At 36.0% G+C, this 25,682-nt stretch overlaps 1 protein-coding gene across 3 annotated transcripts in view; it reads right to left on the bottom strand.

Moving 5' to 3' along the window:
- EMCN (endomucin) overlaps nucleotides 1–25,682 on the bottom strand; it is a 131,748-nt gene that overhangs the window by 75,756 nt on the left and 30,310 nt on the right. For all 3 annotated transcript variants that reach the window (XR_010409480.1, XM_045880686.3, XM_064584857.1), the window contains exons 2-4: nucleotides 15,826–15,948; nucleotides 10,152–10,229; nucleotides 6,459–6,569 (exon numbers count right to left, since the gene is read on the bottom strand). Coding sequence is in view for 2 of the 3 variants with exons in the window: in XM_045880686.3 (XP_045736642.1) it covers nucleotides 6,459–6,569; nucleotides 10,152–10,229; nucleotides 15,826–15,948 (312 nt within the window). In the remaining variant the exon portion in view is untranslated. The remainder of the gene's footprint in view (nucleotides 1–6,458; nucleotides 6,570–10,151; nucleotides 10,230–15,825; nucleotides 15,949–25,682) is intronic.

The following is a 25,682-nucleotide window of genomic DNA, read 5'->3' on the forward strand; positions in this document are numbered from 1 at the left end:
TTAGAATCATAGGCTTATGTTCAGGGAGCCAGCCAGCCAGCCAATTTGCGTTATAATTATCGAACACTTAACTTGTCAAGCATATGATACACCCAATTAAAAGCAAGTTGTTTTCTACTACCTTTAGATACTTTATGTAAAATAGTTGTAATGAGAAGAAGTGTGGTGTAGTGAAGAGTTTATGGGGCTCAGGGGAGAAAAACAGTGTTTGAATTTCATCCCTTTAGTTTAACCCTAGTCAAGTCATTTAGTCTTTCTGAACCTGTTTCCTTGTTTGTGAAACTGGTGTCATAAATACCAACTTTGCCTGGCTTGTGTAAGAATTGTTATTAATAAAATAGTAGCTAACATTTGTTGTGTTTACTTGCCAGACACTGTTCTAAGCTTTATATTTTATCTCTTTTACTCCCCACAAGAATCCCATGAGGTTGTAATCTTACAGCTATTTTACAGATGAAGAAACTGAGGCACAGAGAAGTTAAGTAGCTTACCAAAGGCCACAGTACAAATTAATGGTTGTGCAATTATTTCAACCTAAGCAATCTCGCTTCAGAAACATGCTTCATAGTCAATAAGCCAACTTCCCCTTGGCATGATTGAAGTGCCTGATTTTTATTTTAAGAAAGGTGTGTGCCTTAAAAAGCAAGGCTTAGGCATAGGCTGTTCTCATGTTCAGCCACCAGTATATCTAAAATGTCTATTTAGAGGCGCCTGAGTGGTTCAGTCAGTTAAGTATCTGCCTTCGGCTCAGGTCATGATCCCAGGGTCCTAGGATCGAGTCCCGCGTCGTGCTCCCTGCTTCTCCCTCTGCCTGTCCCTCCGCCTGCTTGTGCTGTCTCTCTCTCTCTCTGACAAACAAATAAAATCTTTAAAAAATAAAACATAAAATAAAATGTGTATTTGGTTATTGTACAGTTACCTATGCTTTTCGTATAAAAATAAATTCCATATTGAACTAGAATAAATTATACAAGAAGGATATATATTTGATAAACTAGTTACTATATACAAGTGTTATTAACTCTTACCTAATAACCTACTGATGACTTACACATGCTATTCATTTCCACTTGACAAAAGCCAGACTTTCCCTTCAGATTTTAAGTCAGTAATATTGTATATGCTGAGGTAGCAAAAAATCTGTCTGGGCAAAATCATTGGAAGTATTTCTACCAAGTCCTTGTTCAGTAGAGTAATGTATTGGCATAGTGCCCATCTCAATGTGCCTTCTACCTATCATCTTATTCCACTTTCTTTCCTCAGCCAAGTGAGAATTCAACCAGAGAGAGAAAGAGCCGTCGTCCTCCCTTTCTGCCAATCTCTTACCGTGTGCACCATACCTGCTTTGAAATCTGGTCACAGATACCTGAATCACTAAATTACTAGAAGAAAAGCACCCATTTTGCTTTCTCCTCACCATCTTTCTATTCCTTTTTTCTTCTCTCCTCAGAAACCAACAGGATGTGCCGATGCGGGAAATGAACAAAAAGAGTCAGAGAGGACACCACATTTTCAAGCCCTTAGCAAAAATAGGGAACTCAGGAAGAGGGCAAGTTTTGTACTTGTACAACAAAGCTTTACACGTGATTCCTCCACAGGGTAGCTGTTGGAGAGCAGGGACTCCTGTGATTGACATTTCCTTCAAATCCCCCCTCACTGCCCAACGAGGTAATCCTACATATAGACAATGACAGATGCACGGACGACAGAATCTAGGTGTGGCAAAGGTAGTTCAAGATCTGGTCCGGAGTAGGTTAAATGGTGACTTCCTGCCCCTAAAAACATGTGTACCTGGAACCTGTGAGTATGACCTTATTGGAATGGGTCTTTGCAGTTGTAATGAAGTTAAGGATCTTGGTAATTCCAGGTACCTGTATAAGAAGAGAAAGTACAGACAGAAGAAGAGACGCAGAGGGGAAGTCCATGCGAGGACACAGAGAAAAAGACCATGTAAAGACAGAGTCCGAGATTAAAGGGATACATCTACAAGCCAAGGAATGCAAAGGATTGCTGGCCATTCCCAGAAGCGAAGAGGCATGCCAGGCACACAGATCCCCTCCAAAAGACTTGTAGTGTATAAACTGATATATTAATTCATTCAATAGGCCCTCATTTATTTAACTATAAAGTCAGAGCACTAAATTAGTGACAATTTCTATCTTAAAAGTTCTAGGATTCTAAGAATGTGTCTTCTCCAGGAAGAATAAAATAGTTAAATAGGAGAAATACTCAGAAATTTAAGAGAATGGGAAATGAGGGGCACCTGGGTGGCATAGTCGGTTAGGTGTCCGGCTCTTGGTTTTGGCTCAGGTCATGATCTCAGGGTCCTGGGATCGAGCCCCAAGTCAGGCTCCATGCTTAGCTCAGAGTCTACTTGAGATTCTCTCTCTCCCTCTCCTTCTAATCCTCCCACTCATACTCTCTCTCTCTAAAATAAATAAATAAACAGATCTTTTTTAAAAAAAAGAGAATTGGAAATGATTAGAGAGAAATGCTTTGAGGACATGCTTCTTTTTGATCTATACCCTTCCTTTCTAGGGAGTAAAGCAATAAATATCACTAAATCTTCTCTACTCTAAGTCAAATCTGCCCTTGAGATGATGTACCCACAATGCTTTTATCTGATAGTCACTATCCATTGCCATGTGTTTAAGGGAGAGATGAAGCTTCGGCTGTTCAATCTTCTCCAAGATCACTTTGTTCTCTTTCCATCTCTCTGTCTTGGCTTCGCTAATTCTGAATGTTTATGTTTGTGATCGGTAGATATGGAAAGGGAACATTGCTCTGCTAACCAGGAATCTGGGCTAGCTTCTGGTTCACCAGGCATAAATGGAAATGTGTGCCAAGTCATTATATCAAGTGGATTCCATACTAAGCAGGATGCACCTTGAGGAACCAGAGAGATCCGGGGAGGAATGGCTACCCAAAAATAGCAGTTTTATAACAATATTTAAAGGACTTAGTATAGAACTGGTTAATCAAATGGCAAGGGCAAAGGGTAGCAGTAAATACCCTTATTTTATTATCTTGTTTTCCAGGGTGCCTTAATTTTCAAGAAATGGCTTTGTGGGTGTATTTTAAAAAACTACTTAGAAGAAAGCCACTTCAAACTGTGTTTAGAAGCTAAATAAATACAATAGTCCCCAGAACAGAGATGCAGCGGGCATTGTACTACATAAATCAAAGTAAAATTAGGGGTCTTAATTGACTCATGGGTATGACCACACACTTCTGTAAAAGTGCTAATTTTAATAAACCACGGTCACTGAATGACATTCCTAATAAGTCACTTAGTGAGTGGGTATTAGTGCAGAATTCAAATTATTTGAGTTTAACCTTCAACTGCTATACATTTTGCAGATGCCTATTTACTTTTACTTTGTTTATGTGAGGGAAAATCATGGTATGAAATGGATGGGGCTTTGGTCTGCTAAAGGTGCCTTTCAGACATATTTTGCCTACAAAATATTCTACTTATCAGAAGCCAAAACACTCCCACAAGGAAATGTCCTACATCTGAAGGGGAAATGACCCTGCCCTTCAAATTCCTCTATTTGATGATCTTCTCATTAAATAAAATCAATATTTTACAGTTTTGGAATGAAATTAGGCTCCTTCTATGTAACCTTCTCTAGGTTTTGCTAAAGAGAATTACAATAAAATATGGGAAAATGGATGTTCCATGAGTGACTCTAGACAAAAGTAGGCCTGGCACATCCACAGTTCCCACCTGCCATCTCCTTCTACCCTAAAGGTCTCCCAAGAAGAGACTTGGGGACTGTAAGTCATCTATAGCTGCTTCTTATTAAGGACTATGGATATCCCAAGAATGCCTCTATTATTTATAAGGGATGGTATATGATAAGGCTGTTATGGCAGAGACTAGCCTTTCTAGTCAGGATATATTTTGACTTAAAGTACTGATTACTTCATATCCCTGAGACCAGGATTTAGGAAGTACTTGTAGTGATGATATACATGGTTGGAGCTAGAAAGCTGTCTGAGCTCAGGGGAACTCTAGGTCCCACTACTCTCTCTGTCTTTCATGAATAACGTCATCTCTCTCATGGAGTCTCTTCATCTCCCCACATTTTTTCTCCCCATTCTTCCCATCAATTTTACTTGCTCATAACATCTGCTTGCTCGTGCCAGAGGTATGCCCAGGAGTCACCACAGCTGTCTCAGACTCACTCTACTGAAACCTTGCTGCTTCGAGATTCACAGCTAATCACCCTTTTGTTTGTTTGGGTTTCCTAGTTCAGATTACATGGAAAGGAAATTTGATTGGCCTAGCTTAATATTCTCTTTCCTTTTGTTTTTAAACCAAGTTTTATAAAGAAATTCACAACAAAATTTATCATTTTAAGTATACAAGTCAATAATTTTCAGTAAATTTATGGAGTTGTGCAACCATCACTATAAGCCAGTTTCAGAACATTTTCAATACAAAAAACTCCAGTGGGACTTTCTGCCTCCAGCTTTAAGACAATTACTTATGTGGTTTCTGTCCCTATTAGAATGTTCATTCTGGATATTTCATATAAATGGAATGATAGAATATGTAATGTTTTGTCAAAGGCTTCTTTCACTGAGCATAATGGTTTTGGGGTTCATAGTGTTATAACGGTATCACTAATTTGTTTCTTTAAATTGCTGAGTAGTAGTCCAGTGTATGGATATCCTATGTTTTAGAATATTCCAAATCCATTTCAAATGGAAAATCCAATGGAATATTCCATCTCACCAGTTCATGGGCATTTGGATTGTTCCCAGTGTGACTATTATGAATAATGTTACTTTGAATATTATTTCAAAAACCCCTGTCTTGATTACTATAGCTTTAGAGTAAGTTTTGAAGTTGGCTTATGCAAGTCCTCCAACTTTGTTCTCCCTTGACAAAACTGTTTTGGCTATTCTAGGTCTTTTTCATTCCCATGTATTATTTAAGATAAGCTTATCAATTTCTAATGATTTGCTGTGATTCTGTGATTCTGATATGGATTGAATTTAATATATTAATCAATTATTTATCAACTTGGGGAGAATTGCTATCTTAAAATATTGAGTCTTTCAATCCATGAATATGTAGTGTCTCTCCATTTATTGAGACATTTAATGTCTCACAGAAATATTTTTTAGTTCAGGTTGCAAATCATGTACTTCTACTGTTAATATATTCCTAAATATTTTATTCTTTCTGATACTTTTGTAAATGTCACTATTTCCTTAATTTTATTTTTGGATTGTCATTGTTAACATACAGAAATATGATTTATTTTTGTATATCTTATATTGTGATAGGAAATACTCTATTAGTTCTAGTAGTTTTATTGTGGATTTTTTTATTTTCTACATAAAGATGTAGTCTGCTAAGAAAAACTGTTCTGTTTTTTCCTTTCCAATCTGCATGAATGGATCTATCTACCTACCTACCTACGTCTCATCACCTTATTGTACTATCTAGTTATAATTTTGAATAGAAGTGGTAAGAATGGACATCTTTGCTGTGTTCAAGATCTTAAGAGGAGGAAAGCATGAAATATTTAACTATCTAGTATGATGTTTGCCATAAGTTTTTCATAGATGTCCTTTTCAATTTGAGTAAGCTACATTTTCTTTCTAGTTTATTGAGATTTCTAATTAAAAGTGGGTGTTAAATTTTGTCAAATGCTTTTTCTGCATCTGCTGATTCTACTAATATAGTGCATTGCTGTCCTTGATTTTCATTTATTAAAGCAGTCATACATTCCTGGATAAATTTCACTTATTTATTTTTTCTATCCCTTCTTATATGTTACCAAAGTTAGTTTGGTAAAGATAGTTGCATCAATGTTCATGAAGGATATTGGTCTATGGTTATCTTTACTTGCTTTTTCTTTTCATTCTTTTCTAGCTTTGGTACCAGGATAATGCTGGTCTCAAATAATGACTTGTGCAGTGTTCCCTCCTCCTCTTCCTGAAAGGGTTTGAGAAGAACTGGTATCATTTCTTTTGAAAATATATAGAAAATACATAGAATTCACAATTGAAGCCATCCTGCTGGAAATTTTCTTCATGGGACCATTTAAAATTTCTAATGCAATGCAATATCTCTAATTGTTTTTGTATCTTTTCAGATTAGCTATCTTTCTGAGTCAGTTTTAGCAATTTGTTTCTTTCTAAGAATTTTCCCATTTCATCAAAGTTTTCTAATTTGTCACCAAGCTCACTTTTTGTGTCAGGTGATATCATAGATTACTGCTTGGCCCTAATCTTTCTTGGCACCCACCTATTTGTGGTTATGGAGGGATAAAGTTTCACGGTACAAAGCTAAGTTGCCAAATGGTTGTCCCATTTGGTAGAGACTAGAGAAGACACGTTGGGCATGGTTCTTCAGTAGCTATGGGCTGGAAAACATTCCGAGTTTAATGCTATCCACCACACAAATTAAATATTTCAGCATAAATTTGTATACTTACTTTTGTGTTGGGAACTTTGTAATGTTGAAGAAGCATTTGAAAGTGGGATCTTTGTCACTGTTGTATTTGTGATGGTGAACTCGGTCTTTGTGACATCACTGGTTGTGGTTCCTAATTATGTAAAAACAATAAGCAGCCATCAGGGGTGTAACCAATAAATAGATAGTCTTATTAGTATTAATATTAACATCCAGTTATGACTTGAATATTAGTTACTGAAAGTCTTCTGATCAAGTTTTAGAAATCCAACATTTTGGTATTTACCTTTTGGTGATCCAGTTAATTATATTGAGAAAACAGAGGCATATTAGACTCTTTTATATGTCTGCTGTAGTTTATCTCATTTGAGCAGACAGTAATCTTATTAATTAAGTAATAATTGTGATCATAATTTTATGTATAAGATTCAGAAAAGTTGATTTCCCCATTGTCACATAACTTGTAATAGGAGAGAGCCAGGATCTGAATCCAAGCCTTTCTGATGCAAAAGTTAATCACTCAGCTACCCTAGAAATGGGGTGGTAAGGAAGTAGTACTAGTTGAAGATGGTACCATGGTTCCCATGCGGTCTGGGAAGGAATTTTCAGGTGGGGGAAACAGACAGCAGGAAAGGGATAATAGGAACTCCATAAAATAAACTTTTAATTATACTTAGTTCATTTTTTGGAGGGGGGGAAGGATAATTAACAACAAAGAAAAGATAACCTGAGATTTCGAAAATAACATTGGAATAAGATTATTTGAAACAATTTATATTTGCACAAATATTATAAAAACAAAATGATTAATGCCTTTCAGTCTTTTCAAAGTCTAATGTGGATAATATTGGTTAGTGAAGAAAAGACAGGCATGCTGGTTAGTGCACGCTTAATATTAGCTACATATGATGCTGGCTGGAGATGGGAGGAAGTCAGTTTAATAGATTTAATAGATTTCTGTCACACAGTAGACAGAAAGACTGAATTGCTGGTGTTTTCCAGAAGTGCTGATCAGCTTCCGTTCTATGGCAGCAAGCATCTATACTTTGTAACACAAAGTCTTAGTGCAATTAAGAGACTGATGCCGGAGAAACTGTTAGTTTGCAAGAAGACCTCAGAGACAGTGGGTGTGTCTTTACACAAAAAGCCTTCAGGAATTGGTATGCCAGCAAAATATAAACATAAGTTCAAATATAGGCTATAGCATTAACACCGCATATGAGAAAGAAAGAGTTGAAATGGGCAAAACTTTGGAGGCATCTTGAAGTACTAAATTGAGAGAGAAATAATTGATAAAATAAAGAAATATCTTATTGTAGCAGACATTGATGTTTGTGATAACATGGAAGTACAAAAGATCACCCAAAAGGCAGAAACTCAACACTTGAGGATGAAGGGACATGTGGGGGTAAAGATTTTGCTTCTCACCAGAACTCCAACATATTTTTGGAAAACATTAGAATAGGATTTCCTCTTTAGAAATTTTTGGAGAATTCTTCTGCTGAGTTAAAATAGAAAACCATGAAAAAGCTATCCTGATGGCCGAAAGGATTCCCTAGCATGAGGCAGACTCAACAGTCTTGGACACGGAAAAGAGAATTTATATTTAAGAAAGATGTGGGAAACTGACAGATTAGAAAAAAAAAAAAAAAGAAGAGAGGAGAATAATGGAATAGCTGGGGATATATTGCCAAAGAGTTTGCTTTGAGAATTGTCTATTATTGATGTGGAATATACTTCACAAATGAGTGTAAAAGGGGAGCCCACACTCAACTCAGGACAGGTTGTCAATTACAGTGTCCTGGAGGCAACGGAAAGAATCTTGAATGCTTTAAAGGTAACCAAAATATTTTTAAATGCACATGCATGGTGGACCTAAAACAAACAGAAGAGAAGATGCGGAGACAAATGCTGCCACAGCCATAAATTTTGAAATTGTACAGAGTATAGTCTTTTCAACAAAAGGTGTTAGGACAACTGGATGATTATACATGAAAAAAAAAATGAAGCTGGACATCTAACTCACACCATATACAAAAATTAAAGACTTAAATAGAAAAGTTAAAACTATAAAATTCTTAGAAGAGACCACTGGCATAAATCTTTGTGACCTTGAGTTGAGCAATGGTTTCTTAGATTTGACCCCACTGACTGAAGGAAACCAGAATATGTCACCCTGAAATATGCCTCTTTGACATAAAAATTATTTGGAAATGCAGCCAATAAAGAGGCAGCCAATACAGAAAAAGCTTTTCTGCTTAAGGGCAGGATATAAATTCTCCTTTTACTGGAGATAGACTCTTTATCAGCCCGGAGAAGACACTAGAGGAATCTGCAAACAAACCTTATTCCATTAGTTTCCTTCCAGATATTTACCTTCCATTTGTTTGTCACCCTTGGAAGCCTAAACTACTTTCTTTTGTCTGGTCATTTTTCTACAAACTTACTGTTCTTTGTTCTAGATGCTATATAAGCCAAAATTCTAAACTATTGCTTTGAGTTATTCTTTGTTTTAGGTTTCTCATATGCTGTGCACTGCCCATGTTAATAGACTGTTTTTTGTTAATCTGTCTTGCGGTTAATGTCCCATCTGAAAACCTAAAATGAGTAGAGGTAAAGTTCTACCTTCTCTCCATGAAAGAAAAAATATAGATAAATTTTCCTTCATCAAAATTAGAGATTATAGTGCTTCAAAAGATACCATCAATAAAATGGAAAGACAGCATACAGAGTGGGAGAAAATACTTGCAAATTATCTATCCAATAAGGCTCTAGTCTCCAAATATATTTAAAAAAATACTTACAACTCAACAATAACAGACAACCCGATTTTTATAAAAAAGGAAAGAATTAAATAGACAGTTTTCCAAAGAAGATATAAAATTGTCAACAAGTCCATGAAAAGATGTTTGCCATCATAAGTCATCAGGGAAAAGAAAATCAAAACCACAATTAGATGTTACTTCACATCCACTAAAATGGCTATGATGAAAAAGACAGCAACAAGTAGGGATTAGAAAATGGACAATTAATGCCCTCTTACTTTTCTGGTGGGAATGTAAAATAATACAGCTGCTCAGGAAATCAGTTCCTCAAAAATTTAAACAGAGTGCTATGTGCCTCAGCAATTCCACTTTAAGATACATATCGCAAGAGAAATGAAAAGACATGGCCACATAAAAACTTGTATAAGAATGTTCATAGCAGCATTATTTATAACAGCTGAAAAGTAGAAATAACTGAAATGTCCATCAACTAATAAATAAATAAATAAATAAATAAATAAATAAATAATGTGGCATATCCATACCATGAAATACTCTTCACTCATAAAAACGAATGAACTACAGATAAATGCTAGAGCATGGATCAACCTGAGAACATGATGATATGTGAAAGTCAGACACAAAAGATTATATACAATATGATTCTACTTATGTGATTTTTTTATATGAAATTTCTAAAATAGGCAAAGGGACAGAGAGTAGGTTAGTTTTCTCTGGCAGGGGGGAAGGAGGAAATAGGAAGTGATTAGTAACAGATACAGGGTTTCTTTTTGGGGTGATGAAAATGTTCCAGAATTAGATAGTGGTGATGGTTGCACAATCTTGTAAATACACTGAAAACCACTGAATTGTCCACTTCAAAAAAGTAACTATGATGGCATATGAATTATATATATGAAAGAAAAATGATGCAAATGATCATTACTCACCTTCACCTTTAACTGTTGCCGTTAAAGAAGAATGTGTTGGCTGCAAAGATGTACTTGAGAGTTTCTTACTGGTTGTTCCTAGTTTGATAAGATAGATGACATGATTATTAATCACAATTTCATCTCACCTGTCAAAGAATAAATAAATGTCAGTCAAATCTGGAGGTAAACTAGAATCCCTCTACAGTGGTACTGTCAGCTTTTGCCTATCTTTAATTTTTTTATTTCCTATCTCCTTTTGTTCAAAGTAAGGAATTTAAGTACTGAACGCTTGGGTGACCCAGTGGAAACACAGACACACAGACACACAGACACACACAGACACACACAGACACACACATTTTTTTCTATGATAAGCCCCCAAAGCAAATTTTCACTGCAGATTGTTACTTGGATATCTTAAAACATGCAAAAAATATATATTTCAAAACACATGATTTAAAATTATACTATTTTTCCTAGAGAGAAAAATAACCTGGTCAATAGGACCTTTTATCCCCCCAGAATTACATTTCATTTTGTTGATTTGATTATGACACTGGAACTTCCAAAATTACATAAATTATAAAGGAGCTTGCAAATTCTTGTAATTAATTTGTTCATTTATGAAACATTCATTGAGTTCCCACTCTGTGCAAGACCCTTTTCTAGACCATTGAGGGCAGTATCAAACTCTTAAGTCATCTTTTTAATCTGAGTAGCATCAAGGATCATTCCTGGCATATGGTAGGCATGTAATAAATGTTGTTTTCTATAAGCTGGCACTCGTACAGAACATGGGGACCAAGAAAAGGACAAAGATTTGCTTTAGGTAGTGAATACGACTTATCAATTTGATAGTCATACTAGTCAACATTCCCTTCTTAAAACACTTTAGGATATCCTTTTGCGATTAGGGCATACGTTCTATTTTTACTGTGTGACATATATAAAATCTTCAGTTCTTAAAGGTATGCACACTGTATTGGGGGAGGAACAATTTGGCTCTGCGCAGTTTACTGCTTTAAAACCCATCCAGAGGAAAGTTTTCAAGGCTAAGCTGGATGGAGCTGTATATCAGGAAAAACTAAGGAATCACAAGGAAGATAAGACCTTTGGAGGGTCGCTGAGGACAAATGTCTCCAAGCAGGTGTTGGAGGTTTTCTCTTCTGCTCCTCTGTCCTCACTGCTTATTAGAGGACATAGGTTATTATACAAATGGAAAGAGGCTGTTAACAAGTAGATTATGGGAATTATAATGTGGAGAGTGCTGAAGCACTTAAGACTTTCTCAAACCCAATATGTGGTTATATTTTAAAAGAAGAGACCAACAAAGGATACGTTATTCCTAAAAGCTAGGTTTGAGATTTTGCATTGCCCACTCACAGGGATGCCATCTTTTTAAATTTTTTTTTCCTTTTCTTTTCTTTCTTTTCTTTCTTTCTTTCTTTCTTTCTTTCTTTCTTTCTTTCTTTATTCTTCCTTTCTTTCTTTCTTCTTTCTTTTTTCCTTCCTTCCTTCCTTCCTTTCTTTCTTTCTTTCTTTCTTTCTTTCTTTCTTTCTTTCTTTCTTTCTTTCGAGAGAGCACGCATGCAAGCTGGGGGGAAGGCAAAGGGAGAGGGAGAGAAAGGATCCCAATCCCAATCTCCATGCTCAGTGCAGAGCCCAACGTATGCTCAATCTCATGACCCTGAGGTCATGACCTGAGCCCAAATCAAGAGTTAGATGCTTAACTGACTGAGCCACCCAGGTGGCCCCAGAATGCCATCTTAAGGTGAAGATGTAATGATATAAATGAAGTGTCCCTTCCAGCTAGACATGGTGAATTTGTTTCACTTCAGCACTACTCTTGGCACTATTCTTGGTACCAATAACAGGCTGAATTGAATTTTTTTTTTTAAAGATTTTATTTATTTATTTGAAGAGAGAAACACAGCGAGAGAGGGAACACAAGCAGGGGGAGTGGCAGAGGGAGAAGCAGGCTTCCCGCGGAGCAGGGAGCCCAATGTGGGGCTCGATCCCAGGACCCCGGGATCATGACCTGAGCCGAAGGCAGACACTTAACGACTGAGCCACCCAGGCGCCCCTGGTTGAATTGAATTTTTACAATTACCTTGTTTCATATGTTTCACTGGGATATGTCTCCTATTTCACTTGAAAATTCAAGAATAAGGATGACTACAGGAAATAATTAGGACAGATATAATGATAATCATGAATACAAAAAGAAAAAGTATCAAGTGTGTGCAGTTCTGGAGTTTCTGAAGCCCTTGAACCTTTTCTTTTATAGCTATCCTGACTTCATGTTTGGTAGAAGGAAGATATGTAACGAATTTGAGCTTTGGCCCAAGCATTCAGCCCAAATCTATTTGGCTTCAATTTCAGCCTTGATCTTCGGAAAACTGAAGGGCTAAATGGCTATCCATTTCTGGTATTCCTGAGCTAGTGTGTGAACAGTGATCTTGTGATCATGCCCATGATCATTGTATCTAATCAATGTTACTATATCTATAGCAGAAACAGAATACAATTGATTTTAGATTTATTGTTAATGTATGAATATTCACTCTCAAATATGGACAAGCATTCTACATATAACTTATAATAAAATTCTTATGTACTAAATATGTTGAAATTCTGAAGTATAAATGCATCCTTATTATTGTAAAAGCAAAATGTTGCACTAACTAATGAGGATTGTGATTTCTGTTAATTTTATGTGCAAAACAATGATTAAGGACTTATTCTAGTTAATAAAAGAAATATATTGAATTTAACATGAACAATAAGAGAATACTATAGCCACATATATTTAGGGATGTTATATAATTTTGTGTCAACAGATGTTTATAAAAGATTAAATCATTAAAATGTCATAATTGTACTCTGTAAAATTTTTAGTAAACTCTCATCCATAACATTTTCCAAAATAATCTTTTGGAACTGTGTTTAATTCCATTTAGGACATCAGGGTTTCAAAAAAATGTCTAATTTATAAACATTTTATATCTTGTGAGTATAAACTAAAAGCAAAATGCCAACTTTATCATTTCAAAATTCCATGAAAAGGAAAAACCAAAGAATCTTGTACAAAGATATCCCAGGTAAGTCATTTTCAGTTCAAACTCAATAAGGCATATAAAAACAGTGAAAAAAAAAGAAGACAGATATGGGGAAAAATATGGTACCCAAACCTATTTTCCCACAAATATTATGAGAAAACTTACAAGACTGCCTTTTAAAAAGTCCCTTCTTTTCAATTTTATCTTAGTTTCTAGAGACGATGTGCATTGTAAACATGACCATAACTGGCACCTTATATGGAAGAGGTGGCCAAAAACACTGGGCTCCTCTACTGACCTCAGTTGAAACTGAACACCTATTTAGTATCAGAAATGCGAAAGATCAGTGCTGACAAATTAATTCAGCTAATTAAAAAATGTTTGACTATTAAATGCTTTAAAAATCAAGCTGAATAATAATTATGTTTTAAGAATGAAATTTCAGGTTTATTTTTCTATCTTAGAAGTTCATCTCATGATGATGACATTCAATGTTTGCCAAGTGTTGATGTTAACTCTGGCCCTTGGCCTTTGAACAGAACGGGCAGTGCACTTGATCCGTAGCTAGGAAGCGATCAGGTCCCATCTGTCTAACTGGGTAAACCTCTGAAAGCAAACCCCACTGCAAGCAAAGCTCTCAGTCACCTCTGCCGCTGTTGCACGTCACTACAAGAAGAGTTCCCACCTCAGTGGCACATTTTCCACTTTTCTGATGATGGAATTTCTGCCATTGTCAAGAGAAAGAAAATTTACGTGCTTTAGATAGACATAAGCACTATTAACTCAAGTATCTTTTGACCTTTAAACAAGAACATCTGGTTGGAAAGCCTTAAAAGAAAAATAAAGCTGTTTCCTTTCCAAGCTGGGCAGGTAAGATGCATTCTCGGTATCAGAAATGACAATTCTGCCTGAATTCCTTCACTGAACCCTCCATCTCTTCCTTTCATGATCACTTAACATAATGGTTAGGGTCTGTGTTATTTGGACACATAATCTACTTGTTATTCACCACAGGTCACTGTGGTCAGGGCTAGGAATCATCTCATTGAGAAAGCATAAGTCCCAAGGATTAATGTAAAAATTGCAAAACTTCAACACTTTGAGTCAACATGCAATATCAGCACCTACCTTCTCTTTATTGGTTCTTTTGGGGTGATGTTTTTGATTACCAAAGTAACATGCTTTTACCAAATGAGTGCAATTTTATGCTGAGAACTCAGCTGGCAACTCACAGATAGAATGACAGAGAGAGAGAGAGAAGCAGCAAATACTTATACTTTGTAAAAGTGCGAGCATGCCTCTCTGCTTAAACCCTGAAAACATAGGGTTGAAACAATTTTTAAAAATAAAATAAAGGGCAGACAGTCTCCCTTCTGCTGTCCTACCCACTGCTCTCTTGCAGTGTATTCAATAAACTTCCATCTCTTAAAATAAAATAAAATATAAGAGAAGAGAAAAGAAAAGAAAAGAAAAGAAAAGAAGAGAAGAGAAGAGAAAAGAAAAAAAAATACAGAGCAGGAGTTGGCTGGAGGCTCTATGGTCCCTGGCTTTTTTGACTGTGTCATTTGGAATTTCCCTTGATTGGCGATATAGGTCATACCACATTCTGGGAACAAAATCCCCTGTGCTGCCCTCTTTGTGTAAAGCTTTCTCCCAGTTTGGTACAGAAATTCTAGGAGAATTGGTTTGGCTTCATCTTAGAATTGCACATTTCAGAAATAGTGGACTATATTCATCAGACCCTTTTTCTTTGAGGATCACCACCCCAGTTAAGTCTCATGAACCAGCCCTCATTGGTCCTCTACATTTTACTTGAACTTGGTCTTAGAATGAAAATTAAATGAGGAGTAAGTGGAGAGGCGAGGAAGAGAGCAGGAGGAATTTCAGTTATCTCCTCGTTAGGATATACGATTTTCAGGTCTTCCAGTGACCTTAGCATTCTAACCGGAGTTTCTGCCCATAAGCAACAAACAAGTAATTCTCTATTTCTCTCTCCATTGATTATAGAACCTGAACGATATGCCTCATTTTATGTGTGTTGCAGGATGGACAATGCCGGACGCATTAGATTGATAACCTCTTGGGTTTTTAATTAAATGACCCCAGTGGCTTATTTTACTTTTCATGGATGGTAAGAATACCTAGAACCATAAAACATGATGCAGTTGCCACTCAATCCAGTAAACAATAATGATGACATTGCTACCGAACCTTACAAATTTAATCTATTATCAGCCCAATATAACTAACAAGATCAGTGTGTTATTAATACAGTTTCACCTTGTTAACGGTGCTGCTTAAGTGGACAATTGGTATATTTAGAAACATATTTTTATGACTAAGGAAATGGTAACTTTTTTATTCTCTAAAAATAAACTTCGTGTTTGTAACATTCACAATAGGATTATTCTCAAACAGGAAATGATCCAAAGGGATATCATCAAAGAAGCGCACTGTGATCTCAGGGTTCTGTATTCAACCCAAAATAACATAAAAGTTTCAAAATAGCAAAATAGCACAGACCTTCATAACAATAGATATAAGATCTCAAATTATTTTTCAGTGATTAAATTAAATAGATGCTACTAATATCTGTTAAAGTTAGAGTAAATTTCATTAAGAGTTAATCGTACCTATAGACATTGCAGCTGTCGCTTCCATAACAGGATTTGACACTGTGGTTGGTTTCAATACAGATGTTTTTGTTGGAGAAATTGTTGCTGATGGTAATACATGAGTGGTTATACTGTTAACATCTGCAAAAAGGAAACTGTGTTAAAGTAGCTGCATTAAAGTTTACATTTATTTTGCCAAATAACAGACTAGTATATTTAAGCAAAGTAAACTGTATGTATACTCCTGCTATGCCAGTAAGTAAGGCATGGATTTGAAATTAATTTTCTAATTGTAATAAATTCAGCCTTCGGTTCAGTATTCATTCACTAACTCCATCTGCTTCTCACCAATGGCATGGATTTTCAAGATAGCTGTCAGAAGCAGTCTATAGCGAAACAAAATGCTATCTGACAAAACTAGTGAGAAATACTTGTACAAATTTGAAATTTAACAATATTTTTAAGCCAACTTAATGAACATTGTCAGATGAAATAATTAAATGGACGTTCTCTGGGCAGTGGATGTTTTACTAAATATTTTCATAGCACATTGAAATTATTAAGTAGTAAAATGTCAGTATTAGTATATCTCTTCCTGATATAAAGCATTTCTCCCTACTTTCTCTCTCTTATATATTCCAAAGGGAGACAATAAATTTTATTTTTTTGTTTTTTTAAGAAAGACAATAAATTTTAAAGAAATTCAACATTGCAACATGCCTAAATTTCTGACAATGGAACCATCATAAATCTGCATTTTCAAATGATTTATTTCTCTAAATTGTAACAGTCAAAGGCACCAAAATGAAGGTGATACATTGTTATGTATATTACATGTTTACTTTTAATAATACTTCTTTGGCAATAGAAAGTCAATATTTAATAATAATTCTTAAAATTCCCATTGAAATATTATTATTTTTTCAAAGTGAAGTATGTAGGACTTAATTCTCAGTGATTTATGGAAATATTTGTTTTACATACTATTACTGAATTTATTAGCATTTATAGAATCCTTTTAATCCTGCATTTGTTAGTCTTGTCTCTATACACTACTGTTGCACTGAAGATCAGAAAATAACAAACAAACGTGTACAAAGGACTTAGACAAAGTATTCACGTCCATGGAAGGCATTGTTTTCGCGTTGTTACTTTGTCTGTATAGAGTATATATAGTATAGTACATTAGTTAAGGGGATGGACTTTGAGTGACAAAGACTTATGTTATCCCAGTCAAACTGGATATGTCATTACAGTAAATACATATCATTAATATGACTTTTCAAATTTAAATTTTATCCAAAATTTTCCTCTTTGAATCCTCTTTTAATCTTGCATGTGAGCGAAAAGCAATATTTCAGATGTCAGGAGATAGAGCGTACTTCCTATTTCATTTTATAGACCTCAGGTGCTTGGAAGTGTTAGCACTTAGCACTGACTTTGTTTATAGACAGTACACAGAAATCACTTGATGTATTCAGCACATATAGATGTTTCACCACATTCAGGAATGACAGAAGTGCCTTTTCACAGGCTTTACAGAAATCAAGTCAAAAGCTTTTTTCACCTCTGGATACACTTCACACCCTTGCTCTCACCACCCCCTCCCCACTCCCCCTGCAGGGAGAAGGAACACAGCAAGCATGCATGATGTTATCTTTTCTGTATTAGTCATTTTGTTATCCTTATCTTTGTTTGCATCCTAGAGTCTATGATGTAACACTGATTTCTAAGTTTAAACTGATGTTGAAGAAAGTAATTCAAAGAAGCACATACCACTTTAACTGGAAAATTCACCTATAAATAACTTAAATGATCCCTATCTGTTGACTTGCTAAATAGTAACAAACTCAATTTCTGGGTATAATCAACATCTCAGAGACTTTTTTTTTTCCTCCCTTCCTTTTTTCCTTTTTCTCTCTTCCACAAATACTTACTGGGTAACTGATGTGAAAGGCATGATTAGATCTAATGAAAGACTCTGTATTGTACTACATGGTATCACCTGTGAGTAGCTCTCAGTCTGGTAAGGAACATGATCCCTATACACAATAAACGACGAAGGATATTCTGTATGGGGTGTGTAGATTAGTGTTTTTCAAACTGCAGGTTATGGTACAAATAAAGAGTAATTAAGATCTAATTAGTAGATTGCAGTTAGAACTTTTGCCAAATGAAAGAGAAAAGAAACATTAGAAGGATATTGCAAATAATGAGGGTAAGTATTGTTTCATGAAGTTCACGTGCACGTGTATGTGTGTATGTGTATTTGAATAAAACATGCATCAGTGCAAAATATGTTTCCTATTGTGATTCCAGTTAAAAATTTGAAAGCTACTGGACAAGAAATTGGGCAAGAGTTTACAAGATAAAGGATGACCACCCTGATGTCATGAGCAAGGGCTCCTTTATGAGAGAGTTGACATAGGAGCTAGAGTTTGAAGAGTAAGTAGCATGTCCACAAGGCTAGAGGAAAGAGCATGGTCAAAGGTCTGGAGGAGAAGTGAGAGGTAACTGAAAGAATTGCAAACAGTTGTGTTTGGCTGGATTGCTCTATGCTATGAAAGGACATAGTGGGCCTTGTCTGGCACGATACTGGAGGCTAGATCATAAAGGACTTTGAACACCAAACGTGGGACTTGGGACTCTATTAACAAGTCAGTGAGGAGCCCTGGAAAGTGACCAAATAGAAATTCTACTGTAGGAAAAACAATGGGGAAACGGGTGGGGTGGGACAATGAGAGGACACCAGCTGAACTGAATGGCAAGTCCCCATTTTTATGTTTACCAATGTCTCTGACCTATTGAAGTCATCATGTGAGATCAGTGAGTTCACATCCATAAAATGACTTACGGCCAACTACAAGTAGGCACATTTTTAATTTTTTTTTTATTTTTTAAAGATTTTATTTATTTATTTGAGAGAGAGAGAATGAGTAAGGGCGAGGAGGAGAGGGAGAGAGAAGCAAACTCCTCACCTAGCAGGGAGCCCAATGCAGGGCTTGATCGCAGGACCTTAAGATTATAACATGAGCCGAAGGCAGACGCTTAATCGACTGAGCCACCCAGGTGAAGTAGGCACACTTTTAACTGCTGTGTGGTAAGATTGAGATGTACTGGAAAGCTTTTCCTCACCAGACTGCAACACGTTTGGCCACTGATTTCCCTGAGTAAAATCTTAAGCCAGTAGCACTCATTAACGTCTCCATTATTCGTTCTTCAGATTGTCCAACAGAGAGAATTCCCTCCTTCGGCAAGGACTGACAAACCACCCCTGAAAATATTGAGTGTCACTGTGTGCCAGGCTCCATGTAAGCACTTCCTGTGGATTAGCTCCTTTAATCCTAAAAAGACGCCATGATGCCAAAACTCATATGATCGCCATTGTACAGATGAGGACACTGGGGCTCAAAAAAGATAAGCAAATTGCCCACATTATGTAGTGGGAAGTAACACAGTTGGAATTTTAATCCAGGCCCCTTTGAATCCAGAGAAGATACTCTTCACCACCACAGATCTTGCTGTGGGAAGCTGGTTCCATGCAAAGCCACATACTCTCGCTCTGCCTGCTCTCTGTCTTTGACAGGGTATGATATTAAAGGGGTAGAAGTGACTAACTAGATGCACAGATGTTCTGCCCTCACATACCTAGGATGAGGAAACAGACAAAATACCTCACCGGGTTTTTTTCTTTAAAAAATCCTATCATTTTGTCATATATATATTACATACATACACATATAAAATGTGTCCATCCATAAACATCCATAAAAGGTTCAGACTTAAAGCTTTGAAAGCAATTTCCAATCTACTACAGCTATTTATAAAAATAGAGATTTACTCAGTTGGAAAACTCTGCAAATAGAAACATTCTCTTATAATACGGTGGGAAAGAATTATTCTAACTACCACTGTTGAAGGTTTTATTGACTGTGATGCAAGTAACCACCAGTTATGTTTTTACAGCATTTTCTATAAATTTCTTTTAGGTCTAATTTGATCTCATAATAAACTATTGAGGAAAATGGCTTATTCTGAAGTATTTTCTCTTCACAAGACATATGAGGTAGCATTTCACTTTTCTTTATCTCCAAAGTAATTAAAGATAAATTTAACAAGGAGACCTGTGTTTCATATCTTTGCTTATGACCAACCAGATAGTGCTCTTCTCAGGATGTTGTAAGAAAAACAGATGGCGTTTTGTCCTGATTCCACCCTATACCCATACACCAGCTGAGAGAGCGCAAGAGATACTATGACACTCAGTTTCCTAGGCTTCAAAAGGATGAAGCAGGATTGGGATTTAAAAAAAATAACTATTTTAATTACAGAAATCATGAGAACTTTGAAAATTCAGCTTCTGGCTGAAAAACCAACTATCATATTTTCTCCTCTTTTCAAATGATTAGGTCGTCTACTCCAATCTTCTTAGACATGCTTTATAATTACATTTCTAAGTAACTTACAAGTGGTCTCTAAATGTTAGAGTTTCATCCATCCTCATAATGAGAAGCTATCTCTCCAATTACCTTTTCCCCTACCAAGTCTACATTTAAGGTCCACTGGAAAACCACTACTAGAGAAGATAGATCTTGGTTTCTCTAGATCAATACAAATACTGAATGGCAGTAACTTAGAATTATAAAACTTGAGACCTCAAAAGAACTTTAAAAATCCCACTGTAATAGAATCCCTACATTTTATAGCTTAGAAAATGTATGAGTTTAAGGTAGTTTCAAAAGATCATAACCCAATTACTAAAAAAGGGGCTTTAATTCCTAAATGAGCACTCTATATTATGTAATATAGAAAAATCTTTTTTTTTCCCAATTCCATTTGAGCATGTGGAATACACTTCTGACAGAGACAATGAAGTTTCCCTTTGAACTATAGGAATAAATATTTACTTTGTGAGTTTTAACCATAAACAAAATTTCAGAAGATAGTTTTAAGCTCTTTAAGGAAATAAAAGAGTGATTTCTTTAGAAATATATAGAGTATATACAAAATGCTAATTACTAAATGCTCTTACAACCTTCAAAGTACCATTATTAGGTAATAACTTCAAAACCTAGATCAACTAATCTATGGAATTAAAGGCAAAGTAGGTAATTTTATATTTCAATAGCTTATAATGTATTATTCTCACTAATTCATGTTGTCTTTATACAAAGCCACCTCCTATACATTCCCACTTCCTCAAGCTTTTAAAAACTTTATATAGATTTTATATTGAAATAAAATAACTGTCAATTGTTCTGTTATCGTTTGAGGATGCTTATCCCCTATGCATCACAGTTTATAATGAACATAGATCCACTTCTTAAACTTGCATGTGATGGTAATGTATAAATTGGGGTGTTATAAACGGCGAGAAGGCCTTTTCTTCATAGCAGTTTGTCTGTAATTGCTAGTATTACAGTCTTGTTCAACTGATACCCTATTATCTTCTTTGTTAATAAATAATCTTCAGTGAAGTTTAAGTTGAAAATTTCAATTTTTTCCTCACTCATCAAAAATATACATATTAAAATGTATTGAAAAAATATAAAAATATAATAAACTAAAAATTGATATAAAAGTAAAATATATTTATATATGAATACAATGAAACAGACAAACACATAAATAAATACTATACAGTACCACTTGCTATATTCCCATCAAAACAGCACCTTCACAAAAGACAAGACACCAACTCTTTTTGATTATCAGTGTCTTATCAACACGATCTTACACTAACAGTGATCCTTCTCCTTTAACATAACAAAATTCACTTTGGTTTACTGCCAACCAAATTAAATGTGGTTAATTTTTTATCAATTAAAAAAATAACAATTATTATGTGATGATGTCTTTGATTTCTTCTATTTGCACTGACCCCAAAATTTCATAATATCCTATTTTAAATGTATAAGTAGCTCACTAACCAATGAACGATTTACCTCAATAAACATTTATTAAGCATCTATTTCTTTTTTTTAAAATATTTTATTTATTTATTTATTTGAGAGAGTGCACGCACAAGCAGGGGGGAGCAGCAGGCTGAGCAGAGAGGGAGAAGCAGACTTCCCGCTGAGCAGGGAGACTGACAGCAGGTTTGATCCCAGGACCCTCGGATCATGACCTGAGTTGAAGGCAGATGCTTAACTGACTGAGCCACCCAAGCACCCAAGCATCGGTTTCATTAGGAACTAAGCAAAAATAGAAAACCATATTTTCCCCAGAGGAACTTAAAGTTTATTTTGATACTCAAGCTATGCATATGTGAAACAACCATAAGATTATGCTAAGGGGCCATATAAAAATGGTGCTCATTAATACTGTGGTAGCTGGTTCTATACAATGTTAAGTGAAGTCAAAGTAAGGTGATGTGTCAGGAATAATCAGAATTACTTTCTCGGGGGAAGAGATTTCAAGAGGAATCAGATAACTGAACACATCAAGGAAAAAAGTTTCATGGGAGAAAAGAAAGAAAGGATATTCAAATAGAAGAAGAAAGTCAACAGTGCCAAGTAAAACAGAGGCCATATAACATGAGGCCTGAAAGGGGCATTGATGATACTAGACACAAGCAGCATCTTTTGGGAGAGGAAAATAGGAAAATCCCATTTTCAATGAAAACATTGAGCTAGTGGCAACTCTTGAAAAAAGGATTTTAAATCGGAAGTACGTTTTCAATTAAGACTCACAAAATACTGTAGCAAGCACACAAGTTTTGAAAATGCTTACATTTCCTAGGTGGAATGAATTTGGGAGATAAGGAAGAAGAAAATCTCATCTCTCACAGTGAGGAAAATATTCAGATAAGAGGGAGAAAGCTGTGCCTGAAAGAGGAATCTCCTCAGGTTGCCAGCCATCTGTGAGGTGGAGAGGGAGTGCCAAGCCTGGCAGGCTCCGAGTGGGGGGGACAGGTGTCTCAGCCACCTGGCCCCTCTGGGGAGAACAGGAAGGCAGGATCACATTGGTGAGTTTCTAAAACAGAAAACAACAATATCTGCAAAATGGACCTGAGAATTCAAGGTTTTTGGCTCACAAGTGGATGGAAGTATACAAGGAAATTTCCTCCACTCGCCCAGATATCAGGCTTGAAATGATGGTGCAGTGCAGTCATTTTCCTTCACAGAAATAGCTGTGACTTTATTTTAAAATTATATTCAATAATAAGGAGATATTTGAGATTGTGGACTCTATTATAAGTGGACTTTGGGTTTTAGGAGTTTCAACTTCTCGAGGCATAAAAAGACAACGGTTGTATTTAATAGTTATAGGGGTGGGAGTAGGAAGGAAAAGGAACAACGTGGCCATACTCTTGGATTTTTAGACCATTGTCCCACCATCCCTCCCTCTGGGCTGTACCCTCAGGTCAGAGAGGAACTGTGATTTGGCAGCTCAAAAAAACATCTTCCAAGGAAACAAGATGCTTAGGCTTCACACATTCTTGTAGGCACCATCAGACTTCACAAGCAAGTCTCTTGGGCTCATCTCATGACTTCAGGAAGGACATGAATTTGGGGGTGCCTCTTGGTCCTGGGAGGAACGGCACCACCCTGTCCCTTCTCTGGGCTCCACGGAGGGGCAGTGATTATAAAGGAGAGCGCAGTCCTAGTCTCTCTCTAATGGTACCTCTGGCTTTCCTCTGGACTTGAGATCTTGGTCTTAACTCCAGGCTCTCCTGAGGGGTTTCTTCAGAAGGGAAGGTCTCACTAGACCCTGTTGACCAGCAGATCATGTTTGTTTAGAATTGTAACTTATACCCATGAAATGACATGACAGGAGATGGAAGCAAGACCAGACTTGGCATTTCTGACATTAGCTAACTGTGCAATGTGGCATGAGTCACTCTACTACCTCTCTGGGTCTCAGTTTCCTCTCTATAAAAAGTGTCCATTGAACAACTTCCCTTCAACAATAAAATTGTATTACCTCTATATTTACAATGTAAATATCCATAAAGTATAAGTTGCATTTCTATATACCAGGTGGAAACTTGTACTTTAGCAGTCATACACAATGGCTTTATGGAGTCATTAATTTGCTACCAGGGAGAAATCTGAGCCCAAAAGGAAATTCTGTATTTCAAGGGACAATGACTACATTCATTTGCAGTCTGATAATGTTACCTGGACTAAATGCATTGCCCTTTAGGGTGTTGGTCTACCCAGAACTAGAGGGAAATGTGAAAGACAAACTTTGAAATAGGCATTGCGAACACTTTGTTTCGGAATTTTCTTTGCAACATAGAAGAGCAAGTGTAAGAAGAAAAATTTTGTGTAGGTGAATTAATTCTTACATGAATGGAGCCCATAGCAAATAATGTAGTCAACTCCCTCTCACCAATGTGTGTGTGTGTGTGCGCGTGTTCATGTCTCTATGCAATTAGTGACAAACGTGTTTCTAAAAATAGTCTACAGTATTGCATTTGAAGCCAGAAAATGACATTTGGCTAACTTTGAGATATCTTATTAATCATTTCATCTACTTTTATTTTTGTCTTCTCTAAATGTAAAGAGAAACTCTCTGGCTGATTTAAAATGCTCTTTAGTCAGCTGAAGAGACTGTACGTTTAGTTATAAAGGGGTATAATAAAATGATAAACGAACTATTTCTCTTTTCTGAAAAGTCAATCTTTTCTTGCCCTGAAGAGAGTTGCTTGAAGGGACAAAAAAACTTTAAAATATTTTTTTAAAGATTTTAATTATTTATTTCAGAGAGAGAAAGAAAGAAAGAGCACAAGCATGAGCTGGGGGGGGGGAGGGGCAGAGGGAGAAGCAGACTCCCTGCTGAGCAGGGAGCCTGATGGGACACTCATCCCAGGACCCTGGGATCATGACCTGAGCCGAAGGCAGATGCCTAACTGACTGAACCACGCAGCCATCCGAGGACAAAAGAACTTTAAATGATAGATATCCCAAGGACACAAACTCATATAACAATTACTTTCAATTACATCAGTCGATTTTAACAATTTTGTGAAACAGTTGAGCAGACACAACTGTTATCTACACTTTATAGATGAAGAAACTGAGGTCCTGGTAAGTGATTGTGACTTGTCAAGAAGCAGAGTTAGAAGGTGTTAGAACCTTCTTTAAACTCAGATGTTCTAATCTCTGTTTCATGTTCTTTTCCTCAATATTGGCTAGAGTCTTGGAACTATAAGATCACGTTTGCAGTTGCAGTATTGTTATGCCATTACTTTAGTACTTTAATGACTTTAGAGTACCATATTTTTTCTCATATTATTGCTAATTGCTTTGAAAATAAATGTAACTAATTAAGTTATATAAAATATTAGAAGTAAAAAAAACAGTGATCATCTGTAGTACTTCATCTGTTTTTGGCTGACCAACCACTTCATCCATCAGAGATTATTAAATAGATCAAATCAAAACAAAATCTCTTAGCTCAAAGTTTTATCTTACCTTGTCCATGATTAGAACATTTTACTAAAAAATTAAAAAGGAAGAAAGTCAACTTTTATTGTAATACCAAATCACACAGAAAATTTATGAATGGCTTTTGAAGGTGTGACTTTTCTAGTGTCTTTTTCACTTTATTTATTACTTGTCCTGGATTTAGGGCGATGTTGTAAAAAGAAATGTTTCTTTTCTTGTTTAGGGGTAAAGCCACAGTGTTATATGGTAAATATATTATTGTTTGGTCTCACTTAGCAAAAATCACTCATTACCTAGGTCACATCAAAAAACTATTTTGCCCTCTTAATTTTATTTGTATCAAATTATTTTTCACATAAATATCCAGTATCCCCTGTGAATGTAAGAAAATACACTAAACAAAGGAAAATAATCTTTTAATAAGGTTATGAAGCAAGGCACAGTGTAGTGCTGGGAGTCATAACAGCAGGGTTCTGGGGC

The sequence above is a fragment of the Mirounga angustirostris genome, unplaced genomic scaffold (genome assembly GCF_029215605.1).
Source record: "Mirounga angustirostris isolate CCGP_5_RB_7025 unplaced genomic scaffold, mMirAng1.0.hap1 SCAF_2, whole genome shotgun sequence".
Lineage (NCBI taxonomy): Eukaryota > Metazoa > Chordata > Mammalia > Carnivora > Phocidae > Mirounga > Mirounga angustirostris.